Source organism: Podarcis erhardii (genome assembly GCF_964252035.2).
Source record: "Podarcis erhardii genome assembly, chromosome: 11".
NCBI classification, from domain to species: domain Eukaryota; kingdom Metazoa; phylum Chordata; class Lepidosauria; order Squamata; family Lacertidae; genus Podarcis; species Podarcis erhardii.
The window spans coordinates 43,915,220-43,933,791 of NC_138501.1; the positions used below are offsets into that span (position 1 = coordinate 43,915,220).

At 41.4% G+C, this 18,572-nt stretch overlaps 1 protein-coding gene across 4 annotated transcripts in view; it reads right to left on the reverse strand.

Moving 5' to 3' along the window:
• The window catches only part of WDR7 (WD repeat domain 7), a 211,299-nt gene that overhangs the window by 70,314 nt on the left and 122,413 nt on the right, over positions 1 to 18,572 (reverse strand). For all 4 annotated transcript variants that reach the window (XM_081881350.1, XM_081881351.1, XM_081881349.1 and 1 more), the window contains one exon: positions 1,533 to 1,719. In XM_081881350.1, the coding sequence (XP_081737476.1) occupies positions 1,533 to 1,719 (187 nt within the window). The remainder of the gene's footprint in view (positions 1 to 1,532; positions 1,720 to 18,572) is intronic.

Genomic DNA, 18,572 nt, shown 5'->3' on the forward strand with positions numbered 1-18,572 from the left:
GTGGGATCCGGCCCACTAGCAATGCTCCTTTGATATCAATGCACACACCAGCTGCGTTCCCTGCTGGCCATGGATTCACTCCAATATGAATGCGGACAGAAGCCCTGGACAATCAACGTTGCTGTTCACACGGAAGAAACCATACATGCGTACAGATGTAGATGTGCAAGGCAAATGTGTGGCGGGCATGGGGCACGACTGGTGTGCACATGGGTGCATACCTAGCAGTCACAACCCAGCTTGGTCTCCCACACGTATCCTCTTCAAGTACTTGCCTGAAGAGGACTTTTGTCTTAGCGTAAACAGATTGATTGGAGGAGATTAACGAAAAGGCAAGGAAGCCTATACATGAATAAAAAGCATTGATTCTTTCCCATTTTACACGTAGTATGGAGCCATATTTGAAAGATGGGTGTCGGGTTTCGTAAGAGATCACGCTAGATCACACCTAATACGTCGAAAGTGCACAACAAAACATACTAATTTTGAACATGTGTTTGAACCATAAAAAGAGCAGGAGCTTTGATGTTGCCCATCAACAATGGGCACCACCTGGTCACTAGATGGGGCAGGCACACAAGGCCCCGGTGTCTTCCCCACTATGCTGAGACATAAGTTATTCCTATTAAAATCCTAATAATTGTTGCTAAATTTGCACCTATACATGTTGATCAAGGGCCTGGAAACCAAGTCCTGTGAGGAACGGTTGATGGAACTTAGAAGTTTAGCCTGGAAAAGAGGAGATATGGTAGCCATCGACAAATATCTAAAGGGCTGTTGCATGGAAGATGGAGTAAGCCAGGGTGAGAGCCAGTGTGGTGTAGTGGTTAAGAGCGACAGACTCGTAATCTGGTGAACCGGGTTCGCTACCCCGCTCCTCCACATGCAGCTGCTGGGTGACCTTGGGCCAGTCACACTTCTCTGAAGTCTCTCAGCCTCACTCACCTCACAGAGTGTTTGTTGTGGGGGAGGAAGGGAAAGGAGATTGTTAGCTGCTTTGAGACTCCTTAGGGTAATGATAAAGCGGGATATCAAATCCAAACTCTTCTTCTTCTCCTGCTCTGAAAGCTAGGACCTGAACCAATAGCTTCAAGTTACTGGAAAGGAGATTCCGACTGAACAATAAGAGTGGTTAGACAGTTGGAACAGTTTCCCTCGGGAGATTGTGAACTTTCCTTCCTTGGAGGTTTTTAAGCAGAGGTTGGGTGGCCACCTGTCATGAATGCTTTCGTTGAGATTCCTGCATTGCAGGGAATTGGGACTAGTTGGCGCTCAGGACCCCTTCCAACTATACAATTCTATGATTCTATATAAATTACCATATGCTGATTTTATGCAAATTGCTATCCTCTTTTTTTGTGTGTGTGAGTCTGTGTATGTGTGAATCAAACCCAATTTCTGGCAATGTGTAACTGGCCCCCCTAGACCTTGGTGTTATTGGATATCTCAACCAAAACCACGTGAAACGAAACCAATTACTACTACCACCTCACCCCCCTGACAGGCCCCAAATTATTGGGTGAAGTACATACTTTGCAAGTTGCTTCTCAGCGTCAGCACAGAGCTCCAATAGGCCCATCAGCACTGCAGAGACATCCATATAAGGCTCCCATACCGTAAACCCTCGTCCTATGAGATCAATGGCAGTTCTTCTGATGGTGCTGTGTGGCGGAAGTTTCGGGCTGGGAGGCTGCAGCAGAAGATACGTCAAGGCCTTGCCTGCCACACAAGAAACGTTAGAAAGCCAGAGTCAGGAAAAAGAGATCAAACACAGATTACTATGATCGAGAGAGGCCCACCCCCAAGAGATCTACAATTCCCAGAGTCTTCTGGGAAGAGGGATTGACCATTAAACCATTCTGGGAATTGCAGCTTAACAACTTTCAGCATCCTTAACAATCTACAGTTCCCAGGACTCTTTGGAGAAGGTCACGACTGTTTAAGGCAGCATGACAGTGGTTTTAAGGTATTGTGTGGACGGGGGAAATTACAAATCTTACGGATTCTGGTAAGAAATGCATTTCTGAGCATGTTCAAGATGGCCAAGCCTTAAGGATGAAGCAGGTAAACACTCTCCTGTTCCCAGCAATCTCTCACCACCAGCTCCAACCCACCTCAGAAGGGTGTGTGTGTCAATGGGGGGTGAGGAGAGGCAGAGGGAAGACGGGGGCAAATTCCTTGAGGTTTACTTTTCCCAAGCCCCCTCTTTCCCCAAACAAACAACTCCACCCTAAAATCACATACTCTGGAAGACCTGTGTTCTTGAGAATATCCGGTGAATGGTTGGAAAAACTAAAGATGAGGTGAGGGAAGGAACCTGTTGCTTGGTTGCCCAACACGACTCAAAACCCAACTTTAAAACAAGCAAACGAAACAGACAAAACAGCTCTTGCCGTAATGTCTGCTGCTTTTTAATCAGCTTTCAACGCAACGGTGGAGGAAGGGGGAGAAGGCAAGACTTTAATGAGAATACATGCACGGTCTTTAATGACTCCTTAACAACATGCCGGTGACATCATCCGAGAAACCACTAGCAGTGCTTTCAATCTGCATGAATGGTGCAATCTGAGATTTTATTCTAGTGAGTAATGCCGCAGGAGTGGAATGAAGATGTCCTAGCAAGCCTTTAAATCTTAACCCCATGAATGTGTCTGATGAATATGCTGCCCAGCCGCACACTTAATTTTCTTCAAAACACAACTTCTGACTCAGAGACGCTGCTTCCCCAATTCCTTCTTCAATGGCAGACAGATTAAGAGGTTTCCCTCTCAGTACAAATCCCTTTTCATAACATTTTATTAATTTTCCAGCAATAACAAAAACAAACAAACAAACAATAATAAAGATAAAACCAAAACCAAAATAGATTGACTTCCCCCTATTCCCTTCCTTGGTTCCTTGGTTCCATATGTCCATTATAAAGTTTTAACCATTTGAATTACATTGTCCATTCATAATAAAATTACAAGTATTCTCCCTCTCAGTACAAAGCCCTGACCTTATAATGAAAACTCAGAAGTGGAACATTCGTAGAAAGGATTTATGTAAATGTGTTTATGTTATTAATTTATAATATTTATGGGTCACCTTCCTGTCTAAAGCTTATTCAAGGTGGTTTACAAAGCAACAGATAAAAACGCAATTCAAATGATAATAAAATAGAAAAGAATTAATTAAGAAAGGCAGCAATAATAAATATGCTTGCAGATCGAAAAGAAAACCAGATACCTTTTTTTTTTAACATGGCTATCAACCCAAAAGTTGAAATAGCAGAATTGAGAATAATGAACAAGCCAGTGAAAATAAGCAGGTCTTCAAGACCAGGTGTGTGGTGCTTTTTTAGGGAGGGGGTGTCAGCTGGCAGTGAATTCCAAGTCATCAGAGAAACCTCTCTCACACCAGTGCCTGTTAATTTCACTGAACTTAGTGCTGGGGAAAAAGACCTGATCTTGCTCTTTTTAACTGGTTTTGAACTCAGCTGCAAATTACATTTTTCTGCCTCTTCTAGGGAAATGTTTTGTGTTGTTTTTACTTTGCTGTTTTAATTATTTCATTCTGTATTTTAAATATTGAATATTCTTTGCTTTTATTTTACAAGCTGCCTAGAGAATTGTATTCATTCGTGGTCACGCGTACCTGACAATTAATATCACATTCATGGCTTATCCAACACAGGTTCATGTTGATGTTTTTAACCTTTAAATCCATGCCAACCTGCCTGCACATTAAAATAAATGACTGAAGCTAGTCTTATTTTCCTGCCACTAAGTTCAATGAAACTGAACTGGCAATATATCGCTAATCATGATGTGTGTGTGATGCAAAAATCACAATGTGGGAAAAACTGTGAAGCCAGCCAATGCTTCTCTCGATTCCTGCAACCCCTTTTAATTCTGTTGGCTCAGCTCTCCCCAGCCTCGTGCAGGCAGCCGTGAGTCACAAGAACAGGCAAAAATCCTGATGCAGGAATAACCGTGAAGCCAGCCAATGACTCTATGTGGCCCCATCCTTATTCCAGACATCATGATACATTGGCATATCATGATTTTTAGCTGGTGATATACCACAGTGCTGAAAACCAGATACAGTGGTACCGTGGTTGTCAAACACCTTGGTACTCAAACAACTTGGAACCCAAACACTGCAAATCCAGAAGTAAGTGTTCCGGTTTGCGAAGTTTTTTTGGAAGCTGAATGTGCTCCGATTTGAGTGTTACGCTTCCGATTTGAGTGCCATACTTCTGTTTTGAGTGTTACGTCTGTTTTTGCTATTTATTTTGCGTTTTTGTTTTTGTGGCTCTTTTTGTTTTGTTTTTGTGACGGTGTGGAACCCAGTTCAGCTACTGATGGATTGTGTGACTGCAGTACATTGTTTATTGCTTTCATTTAATGGATCAATGGTCTCGTTAGATAGTAAATTTTTTGTTAAATTGTTGTTTTTAAAAGTCTGGAACAGATTAATCCATTTTGCATTATTTTCTATGGGAAAGCGCGCCTTGCTTTTGGAACGCTTTGATTTTGGAATGGACTTCCGGAATGGAGTAAGTTTGAGAACCAAGGTACCACTGTATTGCCCAGCCATAGTCTTCACCTGTGGGCCTTAATTTTTGCTACAATTTTGCAAAGCGCAGGGCTGGTTTAGAGAAACCTACAACACCTGATCTTTCTTCCTTATAACTCTTTTCTTCGCTGATCATACATGGTAGATCTTGGCTTTGGCTTGAAGGTGGGAGTGGCTCTTTTATGACCACACCGCCAAACCGATGCTGGACAAAAAGAATCTTCCGCCATACTGTGCGTACATGCAGGAAAGAGCCGAGTGTAGATAAAGAAGAAACGGTTGCCAAAACGGCTGCCGACATCCTCGGATGAAGAGTCAAGCGAAGAAAAGAATGCCACATTAAAATAACGTTGCAATTAATTAGTAGCTCAATTATGGTTGCAACCTCTGGAGATTCCTTATTATAAGCACTTTAAAACCAAATTAGTTCACTAAGATTTATGTTATTACAAAGAATGCCAGATGAATTAATAATGACTGGCCACTTATTTTAAGTGTTGCTAAGTGAACAAAGCTCTCCCACCACTGCTGGGGTCAGACAGAATGGCCGGATTTTACGCTGCACAATTTGTCCACTGTCCACAAATTTACAGGAGAAGGAACTCGTATTTTTTTTAAAAAAATAAATTCCCATATTGCCCCTCATCCGAAGATCACGGGGCGGCTTACTTGCATGTGGGAAAGGTTCTCAGTTGTAGACATAAGCAGAAGTCATTTCTACCAAGGGATCCATAGCGCTGTCACATTTGGTGCCAACTGAGCGAACTTAATATCTTCTTCTTTTTAAATAGTTTTAATAATAATAATAATAATAATAACACTAACTTTTATTTATACCCCACCCTCCCCAGCCAAGACCGGGCTCAGGGCGGCTAACAACCAATAATAAAAACAAGTTGATTAAAATACAATTTAAATAAACAAGATTAAAATACAACATTAAAACATTAGGATGCAGCCTCTTCACAGGAGGAGAAAGGAAAAAGAAAGAGGGGGAGGGAATCAAACTGATTCTATTTTATTGAGGTTTACAATTTTATATTCAACACAATCATTATTATCTCAAAGAAAATATATGGATTCCAATCCCCTCCCCACCCCTCCATGACTTCCCTCAGGTTCCTCTTCTGGTTCTTTAAATATTTGCTTCTCTTGCCCGTCTTATTCTACCTTAATTTCATTTTACCTTAATTTCATTTCATCTTTTAATTAAATATTGTTATATTCTTATTCTTTTTCTACCATTTTTTTCCAAGTTACATCTTACCTTTTATTATTTCCCCATTGTTGCATCTTAACTTGGATACTTGTTTTCTTAATTGTAAGTGTTTAATCAAACCCTGCAAATGAGTTGACTTCTTTACAATGTTTTCGTAAGTACAACATAAATGGTTCCCAATCTTTTTTGAAGTCTCTATTGTCCTTGTCTCTTAGTTTTCAAGTTAGTGAACATAACAACTCAACTCCCTGGCCCCTGTGCTCCTCCTTCCAAAATTTTCAGGTTACATTCCTTCAGAAACCTCTACAATATATCCCATTTTCACAATAAAATTATTGCCCACATAATCACAGGGAGGGAAGCAAAACATTTTTTTTTACTTCTGCCTCCAAAATCTGCACACACAAAAACCTGGACCGATTTGTCTGTAATTTGGCAAGTTTCTTAGCCACGGGCATCTCTCCCATGTACACTATTTTTATACAGATTTGCCACAAAAAATAATTAGGGGAAATTAAGTCAGTTGGTTAAAAAAAGAATCACCCCAAAACTGGAAAGACAGCATTTGTATGAAAACCACTGAAATGTGTCAGGGTTTATCCTCCTCAGAAGTGGGTACCATATTTGCAAATTTCATAAACTTCTGTCAAAATGAGAGAGCTACAGATGTTCTGGAAAAGGAAAAGGAAAAGGAAAAGGAAAAGGAAAAGGAAAAGGAAAAGGAAAAGGAAAAGGAAAAGGAAAAGGAAAAGGAAAAGGAAAAGGAAAAGGAAAAGGAAAAGGAAAAGGAAAAGGAAAAGGAAAAGGAAAAGGAAAAGGAAAATTTAATGGTACAATAAAACCCCTGGACCTATTTATCTGAAATTTAGTAAACATTTTTTGCTACTATGCCTTCAAAGCTCACCCATCATAAGAATATATTTTTTTATGGCTATAACTTTTTTCTTATTTTCCCATGGTGAAGAGGGAAGTAAAAAAGCTTCTTTCTCACCCAAAGAAGGACATAAGCCAAACTAGGCAGCTTCCGGAGCAATGTTTCCCCAAAGTTCAGAAGCCTGAGCTGCTTTCTATTTAAAGATTATGCTTAAATATCTGTGTGGCACTAACGTTTCCACATTTCTTTATTTTTAATCGGGACATTATATTCTGTGGCATTTTGTTGCTTTTCACTTTACGGGTGGGGCTTGCTGGCAGTCCAAACAGTCCATTTTAAAATAATAATAATAATAGTAATAATAATTTCCTGATTTATCCATGACCTCACACAGTTTTACAACAGACGTCCACAACACACAGTCACCGTTTCAGTATATTGCCATTACGTCTGCCCTACGCTGGTGATCTCCTGCATTCTTGCAGCTTTACGGGCACCAATTGCTTTGGTTCCCCATCCCTACGAAGGAGAGGGAGGTGAAAAGCACTCTGAGCGTTTATGGCTTTCTACAGATAACACAATAAACCCCACATTTTCATTTATGTTTACTGCACTGGAGTTAACAGCTACATTCAATTAGGAGAAGTGACTGGGAGCTTTCCGATCCATACTGTGCTACACCATCAGCTTCCAGCCTGTTAAATGCAAAATTAATATGGTCTCCTCTCTCACATCCCACCCCCCTTTATTTAAAACACAAGGGCAGCCCCAGGGCTTTTCCCCCCAAGGGGAATTCACGGGAACTCAGTCCCAGCACCTCTGAGGTGGGCGCAAATGCCATTCCTGTTGAATTCCAGCACCTCTTTTTCTAGAAAAATAACACAGGGCAGCCCGTATGTAACAAAAAAGGAAAAAGCCTCTGCCATAGTTATTTCCACGTCCAGATTATGCATACTGAAATTGTGATAATGAATCTTGTAATGGATTATTTTCCTTTTCAAATGAAGGACGCTGAAATAATGAACTACGGCAATCATCCATTAGTAAAATGTGAATGAGGGCTAAACAAGTAACTTTCCTAGATAAATGTAATTGATCATTACTGCGATGCTATTATACAGTAGCTCTTTTTAATATCATTCATTTAGCTACTTATTGCTGTGGTTGAGATAAAGTATTGATTTTTATGTTTTTTCCCCTCCTACAGGCAGTTCTCAAAACCCAGCTTCTTATTTTTGTTTATTGAACAAACTGCCTGCCATATTTAGCAGCCGAGAGGTTGCCGGCCAATCAGCACATCTTCCCAGGGACCCAAATTTAACCTATTGGAGGCCAGAGTTGTTTTCAAATGGCTCTTCCAGAGACCCATTAAGTGTGCATTTTAATTTATTAAACATTCCGCTCTCAAATCATTTAAGCCTCCCCCCCCTTATTTAAATAAAGCGCCTTGGCCCTTGAACACTAGCACATTAGTAAACACCTACAACCTGCAGACACTCTAAATATTTCTCTTGTCAACATTTATCTTGTTTAAATTGAGCTAAGGGGAGAGAGAGGGGGAAAAAGATGAACTAAACAAAAGTCACTCTGCTGCCCACTTCTCAGTCTGGACATCTTTGTTTAAGCTTTGACTTGGCTTAAATGAACGAATTAATATTGACAAAAACATCAACTAAGCTAATGAGTTGTTAGTTAAGGCAATAAACATGTCACATTAGAGTCAGCGCAGTGAAGAGGTAATTAGCCCTAGAAAAGCTCCGCTGATCGGGGCTGTTGCGATCCTTTGCTCTTAACCTTTGAGTCCATTATCTAGTGCAGGATGAGCAGTGTCTATGCTAATGCAAATCTGCCAATACATTGGCCTTGGTACAGTAGCCAAGGACTGCATTAGCAAGGCCGTGTGATGGCTGGCGCCTTCCTATTTACCCAGTGTCTATTAACAAGTTTACATAATAGATCAAAGGATTACAATATGCTATATATGCCGATGAATCTGCAAAATAACGCAAACATTAATGGCACAGCACAGAATAAAGCTGGTTAATTGGCAGCTGTTTACCGAATGAGCCGATTATCCTTGGGAACTTTTGGCAATTTGAGTCTTCCTTGCTATGGTTTTTGATTACGTTCAAATAATAACTGAGCGTTCCTTTCTGAATGGAATTTGGAGGGGGGGGGGAGAGATGAATTTCCCCAGAACTAATAAATGATGTTTAGATTAAAAGATTTGTATATAGTCCCCAATTTAATTACAAATCCTGTAAAGTAAAAGGAAGCGTTAACCCCTATAGATTTAATCAGTGCAACTTCAAGAACATGGCATACAGATTTCAGTCATTATCTTCTTCAGTGAAATTATTAGCAACAATTCAGTATGCCAGAGACTGACATTCCGCACGATGCAAAAGTCAGAATGGGGGAATACACTTGGGGGTTACGCGGAGCAGGGAACCTGCCCTCACCCCAAATGCAACCAGGAGCTCATTGCTATGGCCCGAGCCCCCTTGACAGAGTGGACAAGCAATAGTTAGCCCCCAATTCCTTTAACGGAATCCCTTGCAGCAGCAGCATTAGAGGGGCAGGCACAGCCAATCCATGCCCCTCAACCAACCAAACCATAAACCAATGCCTAACCATGAACCTTACAAGTTGTGACGATTTGCTACGCAGTAGGCAAAAACCAAATGGCCCCAGCCAATCAGCCAGATGGACAAAATTCCTACCAGGCCCCCGCTCCAAAGCAGACGACCCCATGACAGGCATAGCAAGGTCAAAGCGAACAACCCTAATTCTAGGGAGGGGCAATCCGATGCACGGGCGAAAAGAGGAAGCCCTAGCCTCGTGCAAGGAGTTTGAGTATTTCTGGCTGTCAATCAATAAATGGCAACATTAACTTCTTCCCAACAACAAGGGAAGCCCCAATCGCATCAGTGGCCAACAATCAATTAGCCCGCCCCCAACTTTGGAGTGCCCTGGCGGCCCCCACTGCAACACGTGCTCTCCATGAAGGAGAACACGCTTTGTCACAGTGATCCTTGTCAATCACAGTTATCCTTGTATGCTATGTTTTAATGAAGCAAAATATGGAGAGCAAGGTAAGTCTGTAACACCTCTGGATTTGGTACTTGACTACACAGTCTCTCTCTCTCTATAAACACCCACCGACATCTTAGTCATCTGAGGGTTGAAGTGCACAAGAAGGGTTTGCACGGCTACTTCTGAAAGCAAGAGCTGAAACATGGAATCTCCTCCCCTTTCATAAAATCTAGTAAACCACCAATTTGCTTAAATGACTTACGGATATTCCCAAGGTGGCTCGCCAAAAGTTAAAATTACAGCAAAACAAAAAACAGTAAGATAGAACAATTAAAGCTGGAACATTTTTAAAAGCTACAACAATAAAAACAACAATAGGCAGCACAAAAGCAGCACATATAGGAGCAAAGTAAAGCCTGTGACCCAAGGGTTATGTCGCTGTTAAGTTTCTCACCCCTGTAAACAGCAGCCAGTAAACTGGAGTGGGGACACTGAAGATTGCGACACAATGCCTCCACATCAAATGTTTTAGTTTGACACTATAGGGAAGGGAATTAGAAAGGAGACAAGGAGAGGCTGCTCTTGGCCCAGCCATATAACCTCTGTAATCATAGAAGCTTTATATAGAAACAATGCTGAGTCAAACTCTTCTCTGCTGACCCAAACTTTTATAGAAGGGATGGGGAATTTGTGGATCTCCAAAAGCTGTTGGACCACATCAGCCCTAACAGCACGGTTGATGGTCTGGAATGATGGGAGTTGCGGTCCAACACTGGGAGTGTCACAGGTTTCTCCATCCCTGTTATATATACAGTGGTACCTCGGGTTTGCTTTTCAATTATGGTGCTGGAGGAGACTCTTGAGAGTCCCATGGACTGCAAGAAGATCAAACCTTTCCATTCTTAAGGAAATCAGCCCTGAGTGCTCACTGGAAGGACAGATTGTGAAGCTGAGGTTCCAATACTTCGGCCACCTCATGAGAAGAGAAGACTCCCTGAAAAAAACCCTGATGTTGGGAAAGATTGAGGGCACAAGGAGAAGGGGACAACAGAGGACGAGATGGTTAGACAGTGTTCTCGAAGCTACCAGCATGAGTTTGACCAAACTGCGGGAGGCAGGGGAAGACAGGAGTGCCCGGCGTGCTCTGGTCCATGGGGTCACGAAGAGTTGGACACGACTAAACAACAACAACATCTCTCAGCCATGGGAACATCTGGTGAGAGGGTACTCAATCCAGGAAGAGGCTGTGGGAAACAAAGCTCACAATCCCAGTCTCTTTACTGCAGTTGAGAAGACCTCCCTCGCTTCGCTAAGCCCTAGCCAGCCTATTTCCTATAATCCTCTAGAAAAGTAGTTTTAACCTTTGCTGATTTTTGTCGCTATCACCTAAAATGAAACTTAAATATGTGCTCATAAGTGCAAATATACGAGATAAAATCTTGACTTTTTGAACCTCAGGGGAAGACTCCAATTGATTTCAAGATTTCACCCAAAGCCCTTTATGTTCTACCAATGAAATTAATAAAACAGTAAGAGATTACTTTATTACTTTAATTGTTTTATTAAAAGAGGCTTAAGATCCGTCTCTTTATTTGCCTGCCAGCTTTTTATGGCTTTACTGTAAAAAGGAGCAAGGGTATACGTTTTAAAGGTGGCTTATCCCATCTATGCTACAAGAGCATTACTGGGAAGGCTTGAAAATGAAGATTTCTGGTGCATTTTTCCCCTCAAAAAATTGTAAGCAAATATTGGGGCTCAGTGAAGAATAAAATGAAGACAAATAGGATGCTAGCAATATGTTTTTCAAAATCCTGCTCCGTTAATCCTGCTCTTGTATCATGAATGGGTAAAAAAAAAATTGTTTGCTGTTACGGAAGGCCTGCGAAGGTTGAACTCCAATCACTACTGTAGTCTATTAGCTGTTAAAGAAGTCCTTTCATTTACAGAGCGGGGGGGACTCTGAATACATTTAGACCCAAACAAGGAGCCCAGATTTAGAACATTTTCCTCAAGGAGAGAAAGAAAATAAGCCACAAGCACTAGGGAACATTAACAAAGTTGTCAAGTATATGAATACTATGTTAGCCTTGGTTTCCTGTACTTTCTAATGGAGATCCTTGTAAATGGAACTGTGCAGGATGATCATTGCATCACTCAAACAATGACATATGCTGCTGACTCACTCCCCGCCCCCCTTTTCAGATTCTGGATACAGTGGTACCTCTGGTTACGTACTTAATTCGTTCCAGAGGTCCATTCTTAACCTGAAACTGTTCTTAACCTGAAGCACCACTTTAGCTAATGGGGCTTCCCACTGCTGCCGTGCCGCCGGAGCACGATTTCTGTTCTCATCCTGAAGCAAAGTTCTTAACCCGAGGTAATATTTCTGGGTTAGCGGAGTCTGTAACCTGAAGCGTATGTAACCCGAGGTACCACTGTACTTTCAACTGGAGAGCAAAAGAAGGGGGGGTTAAGTTAGCTGGGGTTAAGGCTGAGAGGAGAGCTTTAAAGCAGAGCTAGGTATTATAAGAGAGTCAGAACTGTCAACAAAAATAGAAGACCAATGCCTCTTGTTGCATTTTGTGTGACCACGCAACCACTGAAGGGGAGAAGTTTGTGGAAACATGAAGTGAGATGTCAGATTATTGCCATGCTGCTTGTTTCACCCTTGAAGACAGTTGGTCACAATTCTTCTGTCTGCATGGTATTAACTTGTCTCCTTTAAATGCAATGGATCCAAGGCAATTAGTTATTTTCAGTCTGTTGTGGGATTCAATATGTATCCCCCCCCCCCACACACACCTCAGGTATCACAATACAGATCCTCAGCATTTTTTGCATAAGGAGTCATGCATTAGTTTATGTTGCCTGTTCTGCCTCCATACACCATTCCTTGGAATGTATCAATTCAGACAGTCTTCCCAAACACTAACTGGCCCAGCCTCTCAGAAAGAGCGCCAGATATTCAGGAGAGGTCAAAGATGAGCCCATGAATCAGCTATGCCATAAAAGAGGCCCAGTATCTACTTAGTGACTGCCAGGAGCAAGGAGTTGGAAATCACCTCTTTTTAAGAAGTCTGGGCAACTTCTTTTCCTTCTCCATTCTTGCCTTCTTTGCTTATGTTGACCAAGGATGTCAGAAAACAGGAAGTGAGCACCCCATGTTATTTATTTATTTATTTATTTATTTAATCTCCAAGGAGATTCTGCAAATACTCGTGTCTGTGTTATATAAAGACATTAGCACATGGGAAGTTTTAGGTAGCTGGGAGTCATATTGGTCAGGGAAAGGGAACAGATATATTTGGCAAATTTATATGATTTTTATACAGTGCAATTAGCATATGCAGTTCTGTAAGTAAGCTCCCAGAGGAGCTAATTTGCCTTCAGTGGTACAGAAATCAAGAGCAAAGAAAATGCCAGCAAGTCGAAGCTTATACACATTTTGGAGTCCGCCAACAATTTCTGGGAGAAGAGAATGGACTGCCCATTTAAACATATGGCAATGAAACATGGCAATGGAAATTTGTATTTACATATGAAATGAGTGCAGAGCCTCCAAATGCCCATATTTTCCAGGGACAGTCCCAGTTTTACAGAAGCCGTCCCAGTTTCTAATTTGATCCCAGACCCAGAATGTCCCACTTTTCCTTAGGACATCCCTATTTTCATTGGAGAAATGTTGGAGGGTATGGAGTTATGCCACCCCTGAGCCAAGGAGATAAATAACTGTGCAATATTTAGAAGACATCTGAAGGCAGCTCTGTATAGGGAAGTTTTTTTAAAAAAAAAATATGTTTAATGTTTTATTATGTTTGTTATATATGTTGGAAGCTGCCCAGAATGGCTGGGGCAACTCAGTCAGATGGGCGGGGTATAATATTTTAGCGTCCTAAAATCCTTGCTTTCATTTGAGAATGTTGGAGGATATGCGAGTGCCGTTTTTTAGCTTTGAGAAAGCAAACACGCAAGCAGGGCATTACATCTTTGGATCTGCCTCTTCTCACTGGCCAGCTGAAATTGTTGGTAAACACTCTGCCCAAGGTATCACCACTAAAGCAGATCAAGACATTGGCAGAGAGAGACCCCGAGGCTTTGGAACAAGCCTGCCAGATGAGGCTCACTATTGTACTTCATTGTTTGACATACTATGATTTTTAAAAAATATATCTTATCTGCCAGAGTTTGTAGATAAAGCTGTTGTAGTTTTTTTAAAGAAGAAAGAGAGCAATAAAAAGGAATATTCTGCCAATCAGTTCTGCCAAGAATTTTCATGGTTTTCAAAAACATGTTCCCAAATGTCTACCTGTGAACCTTTGAGTGAGGCGATGATCCATATGCATTTTTAGATAAAAACAGAGGTCCACGTCAGTGAGATCTCTCAATCACAGATGCTAAAAAGAAAATAATTCCAGCTATTTTTTAAAGAAATAAATAAATGCATTTGATCTCGGTAGATGGGAAATCAAGATATTCAGCAATTTAAGGCTAGCGACAAAGCATGTTGATGCAATGCTGCTGACCTAGACGGAGTGGGAATGAACACAGCTGCTTCATCAATAGTTCTACATGATAGCAATGGGAGGGCTCAACGTGTAAGATGGCAGCAATCAACTTGTGTGTGTCATCTTTTATAGCATTAAGGTGCACATGGTTCCTTCAGACCTGTGGATGCCTTAATCAAATATACAAGGATGCAGAAAGCAGCAACATCACTCTCTGGGCAGGGATGGGAGAACAATACACGTGCACATTTATGTTATACAGGCAGTAAAATGCATTTAAATCAGCCCAATCGCTAATAAAATTGCCCACAAAGAAAGAGAAAAGAATTAGAACAACGGGTTTGCCAATCTTCTCTGTCTAACTCTGGCCTAGTTAAACTGACCTAACAATGCTATTTTTCTTCCTCTCAAAATCTGCAGTGGGTGAATCAAATGTGAAAGCAAGATCAATTCCGTTCCAAGACAGTAAATGAGCTTTAGCTCAGTCTTGTTTCAATTTATGGAGAGAATCCAACTATACCAGCTTTAAATGTATTCTTAGCCCAGCTATGAAACTATATTAAAGTGCTATGGAAACAGTAAACAATTGTTATTTTCCACCCATATTTGTTTATAATCTAGAAGTGTGCAACAGAAATAACTGCGACCCTCCCCCCCCAAGCCTGAATCAGATTTTATATCTGCATTTCTAGTTAAAATTAATTTCACAGGGCTATTAAAATGGTCATTTACCTCAATATTTAAAACAGTATATAATTAGAACTGCAGCAAAACCTGATAGCCTGTTAAAAATCAGGAATGTAGCATTTAGCATTTCCCCATGTGAATATTAACTTCAGTGTGCTGTAATTATCTTACCGTGTCAAATTAATATAAATGTTTGTACTGTAAGTTACAAACTGAAAAAAATGGACCACTGAAATAAATAAATTAACTACTATTAACTTCAGCAGAATATGAACTGTACCACTTATATTTAATACCTATCAACCATATTCTATCTTACATGGAAACTAACATGTCTGAATCCTAAACCAGAGTTTTGTTCTCAATGCTATTGCACTTACAAGAAGAAACTCATATTCAGCAAACAATGTTATTAGCGTCTGTTTTAAGTGACAATGGAGTGCACCTCTGAGGGTGAAGTCAAACCAATGCGTCAGCAGCATCCAAGTGACTTCCCTGGGGCGCAAGCCTGGGCAGTGTGTATGGAGGTCCTGGGCCACCTAGACAACAATGCCCCCCTCTCAGCATCGCTGATATGGTCCAAAGGAAAGCAGAGCAATATGTTGGGTACCAGCTTGGCTGCAGGAGTTGCTGGAAGGAGGCGTTCAAGGCACCATTCAAACACTTTAGGGACTCCACTCAGGATTTGTGTAGGGTTTACTCCTTAGGCTTTTCTTCTCCCAAAGATATCCCACAAAGCAGCGGAGGTTTAGCGTCAGAGTTTTCCTTCTCCTAGATAGTCTAACTTCCCAGGTTGACAAGCTCCATCTGCCCCTAACTTTCCTCAACAGCACGTGCAGAAGGCAAACCTTTAAAATGGCTCTAATGCAGTTGCTTTGAACACAGTAGACAATGCTTATGCCCATAGTGTTGGAGAACCTGGTATAATAATAATAATAATAATAATAATAATAATAATAATAATAATAATAATAATAATAATACTTTATTATTTATTATTTATACCCCAGTTTATACCCAGAGTTTCCCCAGCCACTCTGGGCGGCTTCCAATCGAGTGTTAAAAACAATACAGTATTAAATATTAAAAACTTCCCAAACAGGGCTGCTTTCAGATGTCTTTTAAAGATAAGATAGCTACTTATTTCCTTCACATCTGAAGGGAGGGCGTTCCACAGGGCGGGCGCCACTACCGATAAGGCCCTCTGTCTGGTTCCCTGTAACCTCACTTCTTGCAATGAGGAAACCGCCAGAAGGCCCTCGGTGCTAGATCTCAGTGTCTGGGCTGAACAATGGGGGTGGAGACGCTCCTTCAGGTATACAGGATGGAAACACTGTTGGAGCATGCTCCTGTCAGTACAGCAAGCCCCCTTGAGGGAACACATCTAATTAGTTTCAAAGCTGACCTTGAAGGTGGGACCAGGCACAATGACAAATAGGGGATCACTTCACAAAGTGAAACTACTGTTTGGAATCCCCCATCTTCACCATAACTTGTAATTATGGAAACACATGATGTAGCGCCATCACTTCACATGCTTGTCACCAACGCTATCCTAGCAGCTAACGTTGTGGATCTCCCTTGCAGATCTCTTGGGCTCCATATGGCTCTATTCAATTTGCATGAGTCCAGTCCCTGATGTATGATGGTGTCAATTCCAAATTCTCTTTTAATCTGCCTTGGCTCCTGTCTTCTCAGCGCTTGCAGAGTATCTGGCTGTGATTGAGAAATGTATGATTGTTGATTGGGGCTTAATGCAGGCAAGTTGATTGGGGCTTAATGCAGACAGGCCTTTCCCATTGCTCAGAGACACCGCAAAGCTTTCACTGGGGCTTGGTCTGTTACCAGGGTTAAACCTTTAATGGGCGTGCCTGATTTGTTGCGTCCATTGTGTTTTAAATTGCATTACATGCGACTCAGGCATGTTAGAAATAAACAACACATTTGGAAAAAGCTCAACATCCACACTGCCCGATAATAAATTTTGAGACATGACACTGACTGAGTTGAAGTGCAAAATGCTCATCATTAATAGGTATATTGATGGCACATGGTTGGAAAAATACACTGCTTTAATGACCGAACAGAGTATTTTCATATTCAGGACAGAAGAGTCATTCAGATTTATCAGCCCATTAACTTTATAAACATAGCATTAGCTGCTGCTTAGGTGTGATGTGGTGAATTTGTAATGAGAAATTCTTTACATGGCATTTTATAATTAAATATCTCATGAACCATTTGTAAGGTCAACAGAGATTAATGTGAGATGTCAGGCAAGGTCACTGCGTGAATTCCTAAAGAATCACATCCTTCCTTACAGAGCAGAAATATCACAATTAATTGGCATTAAAAACAACAGTAGCAAGCATGTGATAAGAGTTTTACATCTTATCATAGTAAATCAATGATATGTATCAAAATGAGCTACTTTCTAATTGTTATTGCAATTTAAACTGCTGGAGGGACAATACACAGTTCGGCTGCAGACTCTTTCCCCCCGCTCATTATTTTAGATCAGGCATCCTGCAACTTGATCATACTAAAGTTGTGTTTTCACTGAGGATGATCTGAATTTCCACAATATTTGTGTTTATTACATATTGTTCCTCCTCCTAAGAGCTTAAAGTGGTTTGCATTTGGTCCTTGGGAGAGAGGACCAGCTCAGTGGAAGAGCTCATTCTTGGGGAGCGGGGTTCTACACGAGATCCTGGAGAGATGCTGCTGTTCAAAACAGGCAATACTGAGTTAGGAGGATCGATGATATGACTTCAGTTTCAGATGTTCTGTGTGTTCTCCCAGCGTGGCCAGACTGGCTGAGAGAGGTGTCATCAAAGGACAAAATAGGTGATGGCCGAGACATTACCCTGATGAAAGGTGGGTCATTAAGCACCATACAAGAAGGGGGGTGGAGTCCCTCCCCCAGTGATGTGTTAGTTAACAAAAGACAATGGAAGATGTTGCCAGGGGACATGATACAGAGGACTTCTTGAACCTTCAAGAGAAGGTACCCTCAAAATCAGCGTTCAGCACCTACCACCTTCTTGAAATTCCACCACCTGAGGTGTCTGTGGTGCTAAAACCTCTCTGAAGAGGTCATATTACCTTCTTCAGGCTCTGAAGACTTCAGCTAAGCTTCTAAAACAGGCAGGGACCCTTTATGAGTAGAGGCTCTACTCCCCAGGGGCAGGGCTAGCTGCCAATCTTACTGTTCATTCTGGGTTTCCTGGTTGCTGAAGTAACCCCATAGCCTGCCTCTGTTTTCACCTTTTGTTTTGCCTGACCTCACCTATCTGGACCTACTTTCTCCTTTATCTACTTAGCCTTACTGTAACTTCATCTCTGCTTGACCACACCTTGTTTATTGGATCCTGGCCTGGAACAATGGTGTGTCTCCTTTTGTCCCTGGACTTTGTGTCTACTACATGCGCCCGCTCAGACTAGATGTTCACAATCAGCACTTAGGACAACCCTAGTATTGAAATTGTTCATAGGGAAGGATACCACGTTTTCTTCACTGCACATTCCAAGGACAGATCTTCGTGGTTTGCCAAACAACTAAGTCAAGATGAAGCCAATTGTATGAGGGATCCCTTCACATGACTTGGTTGTGTACACGTGGCAAAAGAGAAGCAACACGATTTTGGGGGTGGGGAGGAAAAGTCACCTGAATCCTCCTTTAATTAATTCT